Source organism: Phycodurus eques, chromosome 22, assembly GCF_024500275.1.
Source record: "Phycodurus eques isolate BA_2022a chromosome 22, UOR_Pequ_1.1, whole genome shotgun sequence".
In the NCBI taxonomy this organism is placed as follows: Eukaryota; Metazoa; Chordata; class Actinopteri; order Syngnathiformes; family Syngnathidae; genus Phycodurus; species Phycodurus eques.
Genome location: NC_084546.1, coordinates 2,890,815 through 2,909,482, shown reverse-complemented (window position 1 = coordinate 2,909,482; position 18,668 = coordinate 2,890,815). Strand labels below are relative to the sequence as shown.

General features: G+C 40.8%; 1 protein-coding gene and 1 long non-coding RNA gene across 2 annotated transcripts in view; one reads left to right on the top strand and one right to left on the bottom strand.

Annotated features, from left to right (window-relative positions):
• Positions 1–10,142, bottom strand: part of LOC133397354 (uncharacterized) — a 43,051-nt gene extending 32,909 nt beyond the window's left edge. The window contains exons 1-3 of the long non-coding RNA XR_009767596.1: positions 10,056–10,142; positions 8,932–9,044; positions 7,302–7,381 (exon numbers count right to left, since the gene is read on the bottom strand). This is a non-coding gene — a long non-coding RNA (uncharacterized LOC133397354). The remainder of the gene's footprint in view (positions 1–7,301; positions 7,382–8,931; positions 9,045–10,055) is intronic.
• Positions 10,143–14,675: 4,533 nt separating this feature from the next.
• wu:fc23c09 lies at positions 14,676–17,554 on the top strand. Its single transcript, XM_061668454.1, is given in 4 exon segments — positions 14,676–14,742; positions 14,824–15,418; positions 16,455–16,884; positions 16,886–17,554. Coding segments are annotated over 4 exon segments (1,761 nt in total).
• Positions 17,555–18,668: the final 1,114 nt, after the last annotated feature.

The window sequence follows — 18,668 nt, the reverse complement described above, 5'->3', positions numbered from 1 at the left end:
GCAGACAAAGGGATGGTTTTACTGCCTCGCAGACTTTACAGCTGCGCAAGAACAAACAATGGTCAGTGATGTACCGTATGAAAGTTGTTGTAAGTAATAGCAAAAATAAATATCTTATATATATACTTATATATACAATTTAAGTAAACAGCAATATGGATACTATGACTATAAATAATTTTGCTTGACAGCGTATATTGCACTTGTGAACAAGCTCAATGGCACAATATTTTGATAGACTGTACTTGTACTGTATCACTTATCTTGTCTAAAAGTGATAGGGACGTCCACTACTAAAAAAAGAGATCTTTTGTTTACAAGCAAACACTTTTTTAGAATTAACACGCTATACTTCTGCAAACTCTGCCATAAGTGTTTGTGGCATGTTTGACAAATATGTCCTCTACGAGGCTCTGTTACCATAGTAGCTTGGTTCTCCCAAGGTCAAAGCCATGGCCCAAGCAACGGTTCGGTGGAGGATGCTACAGAGGTGCAAATGAACCTCCGGGCCCTGACGGAGTGTGTTTGTCACAGTACAGTAGGTGAGAGGATACTGGAAGACAAAGGGGCGGGGGACAACGTGGAATGGGAAGCAACACTCTGATTTATACCGAGGGCGGATAGAGGAATGAGATCATGGCAAGGCAGGGGAAGAAAGTTATTGGAAGCTCGGAAACTACGAGGAAAATGGGGTTGAGTTGACAGCTGGAAATTAACACAAATGGGAAAAGGGAGCCGGTGACTGGATTACCAGAAAGGTCGTACGTGAATACCTGTTGACAAATATTTAAACCAAATGAGCCATGCAAATGAAGCAGAGGGATGGGTGGGATAATCAAACCGAAGAATCAGTTCTACAGAATCTTGGCATCGATAGCTAGGGTAGCACCTAAGGTAGGTGCAGGTGTGGAATTTATAAGACCAGATAGTGCCTTACAAAACTTCAGAATTGTCAGATTGGTTTTCACTGGACGGTACGAGAGTAGCCGGACAGTCATTCAATTGTTACAAAGTTTTGTAGTTAGGTGAGTAGGTCAGTGCTTCGTATGCTTTAATAATCCTGTTGAGAAACTAAGGAATAAAGGTCGTTCTTCAGAACCAATTTTTAATCAGCTGCTCTATTTGTTAAAACAAATGTAAAACTTACATCCCCTCTTCTCTGTCAAGTTGTTGCCTTTTTTGTTTTTAAAATCCTAAAGTGTTTTATGCCCAACATAACGAATTTAGGGAGTTTGCGCCTGCTTAGCGCTATTTGTTTATACTGCTTGCTGTTAATCCCTCCGAAGAAACCTTCTGGGAGATGAACAACTCAGAGTTTCAGAATCCTACAGTATCTAAACAAACCCACCAAAATGATCTATGATTTTCTTCATGAACCAATAATCTCTAAATGACCAAATCGTCATTTTCGCCACCAAATTCCCTAAAGTGTTGCAACTGCAGAGCTTTAACTTTGTTGACACATGCAACACAGCCAAGCACACTTTCAAGCTCTTACAAATGTCTGTCAATACCGCAATCTAAGATGTATGAGCAACCCAGAAGCTGACTACAACGGCTGCAGGCGGTATTTGCTGCATCAAACAATAGACCAGCACCACAACATCAAACTATTCATTTCCCACTAGGAACTTCAAGACAAGCAAACAATGTTTGCTCAGAGGTGAGTCATAGCACGGTTTACAATTATTAAAGATGATTTCAGGAAACACTTATTGTTGCCTTATTGTTGCCAGCTTAACAGAAACGTTTGATAGGACAAGTAAAAGGAGTTTTTTTTTTGGGCGGGGGTAGGATTGACCAAAGAAAACGGGAAGAACCTGAAGGTCAGACTGAGTACATATTGCAAAACTAGTTTATTCGTCAAGTGAACCATTACTCCTAAACCAATGACTACACTTCATTGTACAACACTAACCACCACTAGCTCCACATTTTGGCATGTACCGCATATCTCCAGCCTATTGATTATCACTATGTTTTAGCAGTCTCGAGACAGCCAAACAGATGATCTGACAGCACTACATCAAAAGGCACCCAAGTTGCTATGACGCCAAACATATTTAAATTGCCATCTGACCTATTTCGAGTTATTTAGCAGCCCGTTTAGCGGTCAAGCCTCAATCGTCGTTTATCCTGCTGATTGCGACCATGGAACAAAATCTATTATTCCTAGTCATTAACACACAGTGATACATTGATTCTCAATGCCCAATGGGGGCTGGAGTGAGCTACCTGACAATGTGTTACGCTGTGATATACAAAGGCTGCTTTCTGATGACGTAGTGGGGCTGTCAGCAGGCCTCTCATGCACCAAAAGCCGGCAAGATTTTTTTTTGCACATTCCAGATGTCATGGTAACAGTAAGCCCGCAAGCCCACTCAGTCATCGCTGAAGGTTGTCAGTGCGCATCATGCAGTCTCGCTGCCTGGCAGCGTCGGTGACATGCGCTCAACGCAGCTTTTGCTCTATTTCCTGTCGCTTTGTTGGCTTGTTGTTTAGGGTGACATAAAAATGAGCAGAAGACCGTAAGCGGCACCCTGAGAAAACAAGCATAAAAGTCATACAATTTGTGTCTCATTTGTGAGACTGAATGACGGGACGCTTAGAATGGGATCAATATGGCTTTCACCTGTAATGCAATGGTTTTCATGGACTGTACAATTGCAGTTATCAGTTCCTTGTTCAGTTCAATGTGCCTGTTCTTTAAAAAAAACATGAGGCTTTCATACACAAAGTAGTTTCTTAAGGCTTCTTTATACTCGCGCGGACGGCGACCGCACTGACGTCACTGCAGCTGTCCCTCACGTAGTTTGCCTTTATACTCGAGCGCAACCCACGCGCGCTGTTTTGAAAGTCTGCTGTAGTTCTCCTCCAAGTCGGGGGTGTCGCTATGGCTGATATTGGATAGGACACCACAGGGTGGAGTTTCCGCTGTTTTTTTTTTTTTTTTTTGCCATTTCCGGTTGCCGTTTTTACTTTCCTTTCTGTAACAAGGAACAAAGCAACAACAATGGCGACCGCGACAGAACAAAATGGACCTAGATGACCAGATGATACGTTTAATTATGCTGCAAAATTGAGAAGGCGGCGACGTAGATGGTATGTAGAACCAAGGGGCACGCTAGTACGTCATAACAGCATGTGACTAAAACGGACCAATCACGAGAGATGATCTCCGCAACGTTCGACGCGCAGCAACTATTTTTGTCGGGTGCGCGGAAAGCTACGCAGAGGTGCTGCGCGGGGCAATTCGTCGGTCACGTGATGCAATGCGAGCGTTGTCATCCGCGTGACCGCGGGAGTATAAAGAGGGCTTTAATCAGTAGCTGATTCGCGATTGTTGTTGTTTTTGGGGTTTTTTTCCCCAGCGAGGCAATCCATAGCTTGTCTGCTGTGGTATTGGTAGTAACTACGAAATTATGTTCTTACAATAAACCATCAACCCTAACTTGCATTGAAATTAAATTCTTAATTACTATTTACCAGTGCAGCTTTTCTGCAGCAAAATGATCAGCACAGCATGACCATGACACCTTGTTGATGTATTTCTACAGTAAGTGTACTTTCCACACAATTGCTAACTTAATTCATGCAGGAGCACAATGCCGACATTAAGCGGCAAAGCCTCAGGGTTTCAGGGCAGAACGATCAGACACGACAGCTCGTGAAATTCATGAGGCATGCTCAAGCGAATAGTCACATCATGGGATGAATCAGGGTAAAAACTAAAAAAGCGCAGACTCCCGCAGACCGTCACATTTGCATTTTACACTTGGGGGACCCTCGATTTTTAAAGGTCGGAATGTTGCAACACGTATGTAACTTGTTGGTGTGGATGTAATTCAGCTTTTAAGATGATGGTAATGAACATCATAAGAATCCTGCTAACACCCAACTGAGGGTGGTGGGCGTGTTTGCGCCACTGGGCATATGCCTAGCAAATGTAAAAAAGGTCATTACAAAATTATTTTAATGTTAGGAAACCAAGCCATTAGCTTGCTTTCTGTATTTTGTGGCTTTTTAAAAGAAGGCGTAATCCAATACTTTTTCACTAGTCAATCATTACAGTACATTCCTATACCCCGAGGTTCCATCTATGCAAATGTATCCCAAAGGGCCAATTATTAACAACAAGCCCTCAAGACACAATAATGCACTTTTAAGACTACAAGACAACAACAAAAATATTTCAAATTATTTAAAAAAACATGTCGGCGGTTATTAAAAAAAACATGTCGGCGGTGTGGGACAGACAACACGTCTGAGACAGGCAACACGTAAATGCAGAGTACAAGACAAATTTGCTAGTTCACGATTGCACCACGTCAGACTACTGCAATAAAATCTTGTATTCCGAAACCACCGCATCCCGATTTTTACGATCATTGGGCTTTATCTTGTCAACTCAAATGCGACCGGATACACTCGTTACCGTGGCGACGACAAAAAGAGTGGATCGCGCCGACTGTATTATAACAAAGAACAAAATGGGGGAAAACGTGTGTTGGTGGTCACCGGGGCTCAGGACAGGAGAGGACGTTCATTTAAGGCTTGCTTGAGGTATGTTCACATACTTTTAATACAATACGGCTCGGAAGCAGGCAACAAAAACGTTATGTAGCCTAGCAAGCTAGTGCTAGCACTAACGGTTGTACGTAAACATGCCGCCGTTCTGTCGAATCATGCTCTAAAGTTTCGGTGTGGGTGAAGTAATTTAATTACAGTAAAGTACCTCCACCTTACAGATTGTAATGATACAACTGCATCTGTTGCCTTTTGACAGCTTGCATGCAATTTTTTTATGAGCAATGACGGGAAAAAGATAATTTAAAAAAATACTTTTGTATATGTGTGGACACGATTCGCTGTCTACTTTTGCTTAGGAACATTATTCTCTGCTTACATGCGGTGTTATTCCCGTAAAAGATAATAATGCCTCAGTCCCTTCCGGGGCTGAGTGAACCCTGTGTGTGATTAAAGAGACCTTTTGATAATGGAGGGCGAAGGGGCTGGGGGGGCTCTGCTCAGGAATATTATCTATTCTCCGGAGCACCTTTTATATTTGCACTTCGTTTCAACAGGGCTAATATTAACCTACCAGCCTCCATTTTTTTCTCCACAATCAGGTCTTCACTCTATCTGTTTGTTACCTGATTGAAGTGAGCAAGAGAAGCCTGCCTTTAATGAATGTCATAATGAAGCATTGTGGAAAAACTCACCAACAGTATATGGTTCATATTTTATTTTTACGGGTTTTTTTTTATTCTTTCAACTCCTACTAGAAACAGCCCTCTGACTGTTTACTTGCCCTGGCTCTTTATTTTGCATATGAAAATATCTCTCTCATTTGATGGAGTTGGTTTTTTTCATGGTGAATTAGTCACCAAGCAACCAGAGATAACAGCTTAGCCTGATAAAAATCGTTACATGATGATGATCCACTTTCAAGAGGATTTTCACATTTTAAATGTGAAAGTGTGTGTTTCGCATCCACACATTTTGAACAGAAAATGATGAGGTACACTTTTTGGAGGAAAATGAAGAAGTATGGAAAGTGTGGAGTTGGTCCCACCTTTGCAAATTTAACTTCTTCCTCTCATCTGGGAAGATTATCTGTGGGAATTTGGAATGTGTGGGAATCTATTTGTGAGGCTGTGAGAAAGCCAGTCTTGCCATCTTTCTTCCAGTTCATTCCAAAGGAAGTATAGAGTTGTTCAAAACGTCTTGATATGATGAAGAATAAACATTCAAGGGATATAGCGGGACCCTGATTTGGTAAAAAAATTTCCCCCAATCCTTTGGTCCCGACAGTGTCTTAAAGTCCTGTGGACACCAACAAGTTCAGGACTTACCTTAGTTGAGTTTATTAGTACATGAAGTCACAAAAATTGTAATACACACACTGCAAAAGCAACAATTGCTTTTAATACAAAAGGGCTTGTGCAATGAGAATCCCGTGTTGAAAGCAACTGGTTAAAAGGTAAGTCCAAATACTTTTGTTCAACACTGTACGCAATTACGTAATGGAATGCAGACACAAAGATGTTCAGTCAATGATCCCCCTTACTTACCTTACTTCAGTTTATTAGAACATGTGGACACAAAAATTACAAAATATGCCTGGCTTTTAACTGGAACAGAAAAGAGTGAGCACATAACTCAGATTCTGGCCTCCCTTCGCTGGCAGCCTGTGTACTTCAAAGTTCATTTTAAGATGATTTGTTTATTAAAATCTTTAAATGGTCTCCCCTTTCCTCTCTGAGCTGCTCCATCCATTCCCAGGTCAACTGACCACCTGCTTCTGGGGGTACCGAGTTCTAAACGAAAGCTCAGAAGGGATAGAGCTTCTTCCTGTTGCTGGTCCCAAACTTTATGACAAGTGAGGGCCTATGACAAGGCCCTCACTGTCCATTTTTAAAACTCTTCTTAAAACCCATTGTCATTCCTTGGCTTTCAACTTGGTATGAGACTCTTTTCTTGTGTTTTATTGTTTTTAAATTGTTTATTTTTTTAAATTCTGTTTAATTATTGTATGTCTTGTGTTCGATTTTATTTGTGTACAGCCCTTGGTTACAGTTGTGGTTGTTTTTAAAGTGCTCTATAAATAAAAAATAGTTTATTTTCTCAAATGTGTTGGTACGATGTATAGGCTATAGTGGGACCCCGACTGGGTAAAAGATAAGTCCGAAGACTTTTGTTGAACAGTGTAAACAATTAATGGCATGCGGACACAAACATGTTTAGCCAATGATAATAATCACTTACCTTACTTTAGTTTATTAGTACAGAAGGACACAAACATTATAAGACACTTCCTTATTTACAAGTCACACATGCAGATGTGTGCAATGTCAGCGTCAGCAAAAACGACAATAGCTTTCAACACAAAGGGCCATAGCCAGGGATTCTCACGGGTAAACTGCGCGTTACCTGCCTCTAGGTGCTAGAGGCAGGTAACATACTGGCACAGCTAAGGCCTTTTTTTTTTTTTATATAAAAACACCCGGGACCCACTGCCTACACCGCATTGTGTTGAAAGCAATTCTCGCTGTTCCACTGACATCTGTATCTAATTAATTTAAGGCCAGAAGACACGAAAATGTCTCACTACGACAAGTCCGGTCTGAAAGGGGCGCCTCTGAGACTACGTCAAACACACAGAAAATTCCCAGGTCTATTTTAATACATCATCCCACCAAGGTAACTTACAAATAGGACTATAAGCCATGTTAACGACAGTGCAGATGGCAAGTGTGAAAGCATCTTTTGTTTACTGTATGTGTGCTTGAGTTACGTACCTGCTATAGCTGTTGCTTTCAGAGCCATGCTGACCTCCATGAGTCAAATGAACATTGGGAAAATCCTTGAAGGCTGCCACCTATGAAAAAAAGAACAGCACATTTTGCATTTCAGCACATTTTTAGCAGTGCACGGGACGGAAGAAAAATGAGATCATGAAGCTAAAGCTTCACAAAAGAGTCACAGAACCAGATCACCTTCATCTGGAACCACATATGTGGAATTCGAAATAACAAAAGGTCATAGGAAAACACAGCCGCCATGGCAACGTCTTCCAGGCTAAATGTTCTGTTTTGATCCGATGAGGAATAATCCAGGAATGACAGCTGTAATCATTGTTGTCAGGGAAACAGAAATTGAGATTCATGTTGTGCATTTTTTTCCTTCTCAGAATCTGCAATCCCGTTTGATTTCCATAACGCGAAAAAATGGGAGGTGGACCAGACATGATAATCCAGGAATGGACTCTGGATTAAAATCGGATTGTATGGATTAAGATCGGATTGTATGGGCAATGCAGTGAGAGTACAATGAAGACGGTTTTTCCACATCGCTGTGTAGTATCGGACCGCTATTGATTTTATCTGGCTGCCATTTTGGTCTAAAGCCGCCATTTGGGCAAATTCCAGGCCTCTCTTTCTTGGGAATTTGCCCAAACTAGACTCAATCATAACCTGTTGTCCCAGACCGATTGCCTTTTCTAAAATTGCAAAGTTGTTTTTGCCTATCCCATCGAATGCAGGCAGAACATGGCGGCGACGTTTGATAATAAATGATTAAATATAATGAAATCGCTTGAAGGATTTGACATGCAAAATGGAGTGCTGCTTTGATTCGTGGTTGGTTTTAACGTCATCTTCAAATATTCTGGGATTGTTTTATGATACCAAAACTATAACCTTGTTGATTTTTGGTCCGAGTCAATGGATTTCTAATACCAAAATCAATTCAGTTTTGTGCTCTAGGTGGTTACTGTCTTAATAAATGTGTTAATATTGAGTAATTTTCAAAGTAAAACCTGTATCCATGCCTATATAGGATGTATTTTATAATAAAATCTTGTAGTCACTCTCCAGGGCTGATGTTTCATTAATCTTCTCCCTCTCTGACACCCATGTTGAATTTAGTTTTGCTTCCGTGTGAGACGAAAAAACATGATATGCTGCAGGCAACTAAAAGAAGTGCTTTTCATCTGAGATGCTTTCATTTAACAATCTGCTCTCATGTCAGCACATCTGATGCCAAGTCACATCTCGACAATGTCCCTTATAACACAATAAGTCAGCACGTCGCTTGACCAACATGCAAATGTTATAACAGCACGAGGGATCATTTTTAATGATGTTAATATTTTCTACAGCCAAAAGTGTCAATATTGAGGAGATGATTAGCTGAAGACTTGAATTTGTGCTTATTTGGGTTACTTACGAAACAACCATCATGTCAGGTCACCATGTACCATGTGTGTGAAGCAGCTGTATCACCATTATCATTGTCATGACTGATTTTGACATTGCTGACAGTGACTCCCACCACTTTGCCATCTTATTTTTCCCCTTGTACAGCAGGGAACGGTGCTAACAAGGAACAATGTTGGATCACAGAGATGTTTAATAATTTTACACTTACATTTATATTATGTGCACTGCAACTGACGGGCGACCAGTCCAGGATGTAGCCTGCTTTACGTCTCAAAGCAGCTGGAATAGGCTCCAGCTCGCCCCAACCCTGAACAGGATAAGCTGTATGGAAAATGTACTACTATTAGGAAACAAGAGTATAAAATCGAACATTTTTATGACTTTTTTTGCAGGAAGCCAAAACGGTAATGTCATGATGTCACAGTCTAATGTCATCCCTATGCTCACAGCCACATGGGAGTGTATTTGCACAGGATTTGCTATTATATATTGGGAAGTGTTAACAAGCTTTATTTCAGCATCTATACACAATTGCGTGCAATGTTTCACCTCTTTCGATTCAAGTCGTGTTGGTTTCAGGAGACACAGTAATTCCAGTTCCAAGGAATAATGTGGGGAGATTACAGGACAAATGAGTAAATCTATCAAGACTTAACATGTATAGTCCACAAAAATTAGCCTAACAGGCTTTTTCGTTCCTGCCTCCCAGGCGAGCGAGCACCTGCGTCATGGCCCACGGTAAAAACAAACATCTATTATCCCCCTGAGATGAGACTCAAATCCCACAAAAGCCCATTCCAAACTGTTGGAAACGCAGGTTCGGCCTGCAGCACGTCTCGGCCTGCCAAGACTAAAAGCCATTGACAAATAAACTCGTCACCTCTTCGTTAGTCCAGAATGGCCATAAAAAAAATTTTTTTATGGCCATTGGATTTTTTTTAATTTTTATTTCATTTAACCACCCACAGGTCCAGTAAACTTTGTGTTTAGTCTCTTTTGTATTTGACGCTTGACGTCACACATTATAGCTAGTGCTATACATTTTAAGCAAATACAGAATGGAAACAGTTAGGAAAGTGAGTTGTCTTTAAAATAACAATTGTTTCGAAAAGGGGGCGAATATACCAATTATAGCCAGTGCTGTACATTTTAAGCAAATACAGAAGGGAAACAGTTTTGAAGGTGAGTTGTCTTTCAGAGGACAATTGTTCGAAAATGGTGGAGGGGAGGAGGGGGGGGTGTTGGCGGCGCGAATATACCACCAAATGACTTCGTGTGCTTTGAAAAGTTGTCTAGAATCTTTACACTCACTATTGTAACAGAAAAACTCACCACTTATAACTCTTTAAACGTAGTCTTGCCAAAACTTTCCCTCACAGTCGTTGTTGTTCTACCCCCCCTCCTCCTCCTCATTCTCATTCTCATTCTCATTTTACAGCTCTGTAGTTTTCGCCAACCGTTAACTTCCGCATGGCGGCTCTCACGCCATTGGTCGAAAGCGGGCGGAAAGTGGCCCAATGAGAGACGAGTTGCCAGGCAGCCTGAGCCATATTGGGAAGCGCTTACACACGCGCGCGCACACACGCACACACAGCTGTTCCATTGAAAAGCAGCGGGATATCGTCACAAAAGCCTCTCGCTGCGTACACACACACAGTTTTATATTGTATGTTTTCAAAAGTAATCTCGGTTCTGTAGTTCAGCATTTTTTTGTTCAACCTAACTACCTGTTTTTTCATCTAGCATGGGTTTATTGCTTACCGCTCTCACTTCAAAGGTTTAAAGTGAGACATGGGACGTGCTACAAAAGTAAAATAAAATGATAAAACAAGAGTTCTTCATTAATTGTAAAGGAGTCATTAATAGTATTTTCTGTTTTTTGTTTTCCATATTTTAACGAAGGGATATTGCAGATTGAGGAGGGATTCATTTAACCTAACCTTATTTCTGTTATGTATTGCCTAATGGCAAATCCATTGACCCAAATCAGCAGGCCCAGCATTATTTGCCCATCTGCTCCCGAGACAATACAAACTTTATGAATATCCTATGCATTCATTCACCCACCTTTCACACTAGTTGCATATCTGCAGATTGCAAATAGCTTGATACAGGCACATTATGCCTCGCAGAGCCTTAAAATATAATACAACAGGACGAAGTGAGTGAGAGAAAAAAACTGACATGAAATGTCGAGCAATTATAACTCCATCTTCAACATCCCTCATATTCTGGCCTGTTGCCTAGGCGCCATTTCCACAAATTGTGCCCATTTGGCCAATTGCTGTTGTTTGGATCAGCCTGTTCCAAAGCCGGATGTCATGTTATCGGGGCAGAATGACCCACCGTGTTGTTAACCTTCATTACGACTGAAGAAGCCAGTGCCTGTGCCTGCGAGGCCGTGAAGTAAAATCTGAAGAAACATGTATAAACATATGGCCCTGAAAAACGTCTGTCATTTCTCAACTCCCCAAAATGACTGTTTCAAGCTCTACTCCCTTCCGTGTGTTCCCACATGCCTCTCGTACACGAAAACACACGTTTAATTTGGTTAGGAGGTATTCTGGGCAGGGTTAAAACAACATTTTGGCGAGTACTTGTTGTCTCGCCGGGACTACGAGCGGAATAATATTTGGATTTGCAGGCATGGTAAAGACGGCTCGTTTTCAGTTAAAAACACAATTTTATCCTTTGGCTAGGAAGAGGATACTCCCAAAATGAAGTTGTGATTAACTAGAACACCTTGGATGTGCTAACTCCCCTTTTTCCATTTTTTGGGTGTGTTTTCGGACCATTTTGACTTGCTGCCATTTTTGACTTGCCGCTTTGACTTGCAGCAGTTTAATGAACAGTCCTACAAAACAAGCTCAGAGAGTTCGAGCTCTTAATTGCCACTCCCACTTGACGTTTACTGTCAGACTCAACATAAAACAAAGAATTACACGTTGTGAATTTAAAGGAACAAACAACTTGGCTATAAGATTACCCCCACTAACTTAATGCTAACACATGAGAGAAAACAAACTTGACAAGCTAACGATTAGCATCGATAGTTGCGATATTTGAACAAAAACAATGGAGCGACACATGTAGACAGACAATATCACAACACTCACAGGCAAATATTATTTATCCTCTGTGAAAAAAACGACGACTAATATTCCTGCTGACTGAATCCCTGAGAGTAGTGGTGACTCTTTTACTCCTTTAGGTCTGTATGACTGTATATACTGCACCTGGTGGCCCAAGTGGGCACATCAAAAGAAGCAGCACAACGAACTGAAGTATTAAACCATGATGCAAAAACTTTTGAATTGATTACATTCTATTTAATTATGTTATTACGCTATGTTTTCAGATAGTACAATATTATGGAGTGCCATTTTTCTGAATTAAAAAAACACGTTACAAAAATGTTGGTTGTTTTTTGGGGGGGGGAGGCTGAAACAGAACAATGACATTTTGTTGTTGTTTTGTTTGTTGTTCTGCTAATAGATCAGCTGAAATAAAAGTGTTCCCAAAATAGACGTGACATGTCTATGCTTGCTTAAAACTGCAAAATGATCGTAAGTTCCGCTGGAATGTGGAGTAGCAGGAAACTAAAAAAGCTCATTGTGTGTGCCCACACCCGTGTGGAGGAGACGCTTTTAGCCAACAAAATTGATCACAGTCTGCGTACCCTTGGCCTTCGCCCTTGTGAACCTCCCGCCGGTGACGCTCCAAGCCGGCAGACAAGCAGATGGGGGAGGCGGAGGGGCTAAAATAGGCTAGGCCAGTTTAGGGGGTGTCACTGTCAATCAAACTCATACCTCAGCGCCCTGTCATTTGAAGTCACTTTTTGATAGTTTTGTTAACATCACCTTCAGGCGTGAAAGTCGGGATTCACATTTTCCTTCGTCGCCTTTTCCAGAAATTGCTTTCTTCGGATCTCTGATATGTCATTATACAGTGTGTCACTATCAATACGATTATAGCTCCCACTTGGCCCTAATTGTACAAATATACTGTTATTATAATGTCGCACAATTAGACTACATTTTCTAACATGCAACATCTTAATGCCGATTTTCTTTGACCTCGTTTTTTTATTTTTTTTATTATTTTTTGGGCCGGCGACAAACGTATGACACACTCATTTGTACAACAATGAGTACATGCCATGTGAATGAATATAATGAAGATGTAAGCACACTGGAAATGAATGATCTAGTGGTAATCATGCAAAGTGATTTCAACATTAAAGCACAGCTCCAGAAGGAAAAACTACCTTTTTAAGGGGATTTTTACATTTTTGAATGCGGACACATTGGATGTATATATGGGGTTATGAATCATGTGTCGTTAAAACCACATTTAGCGTACAATGTTGTTTGTGTTAGTTATGCAACGTAAAGGCCGCTCATGCAGCTCCTCTGTAGGCCTCTGCTTTCATCTAGTGGACATTAATGGAACCCCATTTTAGGTCTTGCCGTCTTTCATTTAGGGCTTTTTTTTTTACACTAGAGGGTAGCATTGAGCAATTCTTTAATACTGCTGAGTCGTTTTAAGAAGTTTCCCAAAATGTAATCATATCATTGAATTAAATTTAATTTACGTTCTTTATTGTGACTTCTCTTTTTCCTAAAACATAAATAATCACTTTATTACAGCGATTATTAATCAAAAAGGCCTTAGCCGAGAAACATTATTTTATTTGTATATTATTTTGTGGCTTTTGCTTTGTTTATGAATGCAAACAATAAAAATGTTTTTTAATGTAATTTAATTGATTTGATTTATATGTTTTATTTTTAATTCTGGTTTTTCAACACAAACTATCAAAAAGGCCTTGGCTAAGGAACTTTTTTTGGGGGTGATTACAGTTTTTTTTAAATTTGTTTTTGAGCAAACATCAGTCAAATAGGCTTTCGTGTGATTTTAACTAAGTGTACTCTAACTTATATTTTATGTATGATACACATAATGTCATCGATTAAAGTCAAACACAACCATTTTTTGGGTATGGCTTTAGTTCACACTTCCTGAAAGATCGCTGAGGTCAAAGGTTGTAGCCAGGCCCTTCTAAGCACCAGGACGCGAACGTCCAAACAGCAGCCACGGTAAATAAAAAAAAAAAAAAAAAAAAAAGTCCCCTCTGACCCCTTGTCTTGAGCCTGCCCCACTTTCCCGCTATTGATCCCACATTGAGGGTATGTGTGACAATCCTCTTCCCCAAAAAGGCATTTTTGAGCGTGAACATGGATCATTTAGGTCATCTGCAGGCCCGGGTGAGGGGGGTGGGGGAGGTTAGGGGGGAGTAAATGGCGGTGGCGTGCAGTTCAAAGGTTGCGCGGTTCAAATACACACAAACAGAGGGAGGCTCAAACGCATAGCACAGCAGCTGAGCTCGGACACAGAAGGAGTTAAACATCAGGTATTGTTATGTTCATGTTTTCATTCCAGTTATGTTCTCGAGTAGTGTGTAACTCTCATGGAAGGAGCCATATTTGGGCCCCTATGCCTTACTATGAGGCACTACCATGATTGACTTGGCAAAGAAAAACAAGGGGAAATACAGAAATACTACAAAATCTAATTATATTTCAGTATTATAATAGAACTCTAATGTGGTTGTGCTAATTATTTTAATAATAATAATACAAATGAAAGCAAAAGGTCTTGTAATGTATTTCAGTAATTTTAAAAAATGTAGAAATCTTTAATTCATGATTTATTTCTTTATTTATACAAATTGAATACACAGATGTATTTCATACAGCAAGAATAAATGATTATTTAGGTATTCATTGTTAGTGTGCCATTGAAGAGGATGTTTTAAAAGGAAGAAAACATTATTTCAAATATACAATAGAAACAACACTATTTCATTATGTTAAAATGAGCTTTTTAAATTATTTGTTTTAAATAGTTCTCATTTAATCACGCCAAATTATTCTGATGCCAACAGATGAAATGGAAGTTCTGACACTTCTGCTGATACTCTTCATAGTGCCTTTACAGTTGTCCATCCTACAAGCAAGTAAGTCCCAGAAAAATCTAAAATAACCGCAATCTTGCACTTAGAAATCTGCCGAAATGTTTTGTAATCCTGTGGTTTTAGGACGAGACGCTTTGGATGTCCGTGAAGATAGCGAGCAGTTAACAAATACAAATGAGGAGAACAAAGATGCCAAGCGAAACATTCTGGAAGAAGAGCGAGAGAGCATGCTGGTCGCAGGGATCGTCCCTCACGAGTGGACTCAAAACAAATCAAATAGTGTGCCTTCTGGTATTCTGACTCCTCCGTCTTACCATCGTCCCGATCCCGAAGCCCTCAGCGCAACTGTGACTCCTGAGGACCACAGGTCCATCTCGTCGGCGGAAGACGTCCTCATCGAGGTGCTCCGGAGTCCGGCTCATTATTCTGAGCACATTAGTCCAAATGTGCATGTCCAAAGTTTGACGAAGGCTGCAGACACAACAACAACAAATGCCATCATTGAAAGAAGAGAGCATGACCAAAATAAAGTGAGCAAGCCTTTAGTCAAACTGCAAAAGATCAGAGGCGACAAAAACACGACCATTAGAAATCACAAGCGAAATGGAAGGAAAAAGAATCTCAAAAAAACAAAAGGAATGAAGAAGACTAAAAAGACAGAGCGTTTTCCTTACTTCTTGGATAGCTACTGTCCTCCGGATTGTGCCTGCTATGGAAGGTAAGACATGATGACGAAATCCATCGTTGAATCTGAAGTTGAAGAAGTTTTATTCCGATGGGTCACTTGTTGCTAGGGAGAGTTCATAGAGATGCCCGACAAAAATCTTGTTAAAACATAACCGCATGAAAAAACTGCTCCATGAAGGAAATCAATCGAAAATCAGCACCACGGGGAAAATCACTCGTTTTTAAAATGGATCGTACGCTCCAGGAAACAGAAAATACACATTGAATTACATTACGGTACAGTACAAAGAAAGCAAAACAGCACCAGACTACCAGTATACCCTCCATCTGACTGTTTCCCAGGGTATAAATACTAAACTCACTTCACAGAAAACGGCAGTTTGGCACATAGTGAACAATTCTTCTGGGAGGAAAAATAAAGACAAAAAGAGGCTTCAAGCTGTTTATTGCCACTCGTATTTGAAGTTTACTGTCAAACTAAACATAAAACAAAGCGTTTTAAACAACATATCTTTGCCTTGAAGTCAATTTAGCTTAATGCCAACAAACACTGCAACGTTACAACCCTTTAAGCAACTGATATTTGAACATAAATTGCAGAGCAACACATGCAGACAGACAATATAGCAATATCCCAGGCATATATTCTTTATCCTCTGTAAAGAACGACTAATATTACTGTGGCTTACTGAGCTTAATTGTGAAAGCTCCATGTATAATCGTATGTCTGTATTATACTGCTACCAGGTGGCCAAGGTGCACATCCCAGAAGGACTGGCACAATGTCCATGGAATTGAAGCAATTTTTTGGGGCAAAAAACGGTTTAATTATTTACATTCTATTTCATTATGACATTACGGCTTTATGGCTTTATAAAGTAAAATATTATGGAGTGCTATTTTACTTATTGAAAACATAGAAGGTTTTTGTGGAGATTGGAACGGATTAATGGCATTTCTATTTATTTGAATGGGGAAAGATGACTTGAGGTATCTCGACGTACCACTGCAAATACATAGAAAGAAAAGCAAAAGAAGATCATACCCTCCATCTACCTGTTTTCTAGGGTGGTCCAGTGTTCGGACAAAGCGGTGGACAAGATCCCCTATGGCATCCCCTATAGCTCCCGGTACATCCTCCTGATGAACAACTGCATCGACAGCATTCAACTGGACCTCCTGCGGGGATACGCCTCCATGGAATTCCTGGTCCTGACCAAAAACCAACTCACAGACGACTCGCTGGAGGGGGCGTTTGAGGGGGTCCAGGCCCTGAAGCGTCTCTACCTGGATCAGAACCTCCTGGCGAGCGTCCCGACAGACCTTCCGGCTTCCCTTCAGGAGCTCCGCCTGGACAACAACCGTGTGAGGGTGATGTCGCAGTCATCTTGGGCTCGCTGTCCTGGCCTCTTGGTCTTGAGCCTCAGCAACAACAGTTTGGGCGACGGTTCAGGATCCCTTCTGGATGCCGTGCTGTCTCCCCTACACCACTTGAGGGACTTTGAACCTGGATCAAAACCAGCTGACGACCGTTCCTCTGGGGTTGCCTCTCTCCCTCAAGGAGCTGTACCTCAGAGGGAACCTCATCGAGCACTTCAGCAGCAGAGCGTTCAATGGGACGTCACAACTGGCGATTTTGGACCTGAGTGCCAATAGACTGAGCAACAAGGGCCTGCCCAAAGACGCTCTCCTCAACGCCACCCACCTGGAGAGCCTCAATCTGGAGGGCAACAAATTTAAAAAAGTACCCACACACCTTCCCTCGTCGCTAAAAGCGTTAAACCTTGAGGGCAACCTCATCTCTGCTATTAGAAGAATGGCTTTTAACTCCTTGAAGAACCTGGAACATCTGGGTCTGGCCCGGAATAAGATCTCCAAAGTAGTCCCGGGCGCCTTCCGGAGTTTGCCCGCCCTGCACCAGTTAGACCTTTGCCACAACGCCTTGCGCCAGGTGCCCAGGCAGCTACCGCGGGGCCTCCACTCGTTGGTGCTAACTCACAACAAGATCCAGTTGGTGCCCCGGGACGCATTCTGCTGGGGTCTGGCAGGCTCGGGGCTCAGCGGGCTGGTCCGTGTGCAGTTGGGGAACAACTTGATGGACATGGGAAAGCTGGACTCAAAGGCTTTCAGGTGCTTGAGGGGGTTCCAGGTTGTGCACTTCTACTGAAACAAAGGCACAGGTAACATGAAAATGACTGCTGAGATACTAATATTTATTGTTTTAGCTTGGTGTAAGAAGTGGGATCCACTTTTGATCATATTTTGACACCATTAGGTTGTTTCATTTTTGCTTGACGAGTCAAAAATCCAGTAAAATATGTTAGTGTGTGTCCAATTTCACAAAAAAAAAGGGGGAAATATCATATAATTCCTCATTTACTAATCTTGAAGGACAATACAACAATTTGCAATGATGAAGCGTACTGATGATTCAGGTGCATGTCGATAAATTAGATTATCATGGAAAACTACATCTATCTCAATGGTTCAATTTCAAAAGTGAAATTGTATAGATTCACTACACACAGAGTGCAATACACTGAAAAAAAAGTCGCACATCATTAAAATGTGTTAAATTAACATGGATTATCGCGTCATGTGCGACCGATGTACATCATCAAATGAAGCACTTTTTTTTAGTGTAGTTCATGATTTTATTTAGTTTTTTTTTTTTTTTTACGAAAAACCCAAATTCAACATCTCAAGAAGTTAGAATCTTACATACACAATCAAAATGATGATACACTCTATACATTTATTTGAAAAAAATTCAACTACTGAAATAAATTAAGTTTTACATTGCACCTATATTATTTGGGTATTTTTCACCTTGAATAATTTTTGATAGTCCTGCAAATGTTTACCAGCATTTCTTGAGAGAGAGAGAGAGAGAGAGAGAGAGAGCGAGCGAGAGAGAGAAAGATTTATAACAATGAATTTTGTATATTCAATCTACCTCCGTGTTTCTAAATATAGGACACATTTTTCTTCTTTAATGCCAATGAGACCTTCAAAGAATGTTTTTTTTTTTTTTTTTTAAGAATGTAAATATGTGTTAGTATATCATATGGTCAAGTTGCATATTTGCTGAAGTTCCAAATATAAATAAAATAGTGCGTCTGGCAACAAACCAAGGAGAAGAGACTGGCTTTATTGAGCAAACTGCCCACTAGATAGCAGTAGAGTACAGGGGGAAATCAAGCATAATGACAGTTGCCCCAATGTTTGCACTAAACTGTCCATTGAGCCAAACATATATATGAGGAAGCTTACCTTATGGG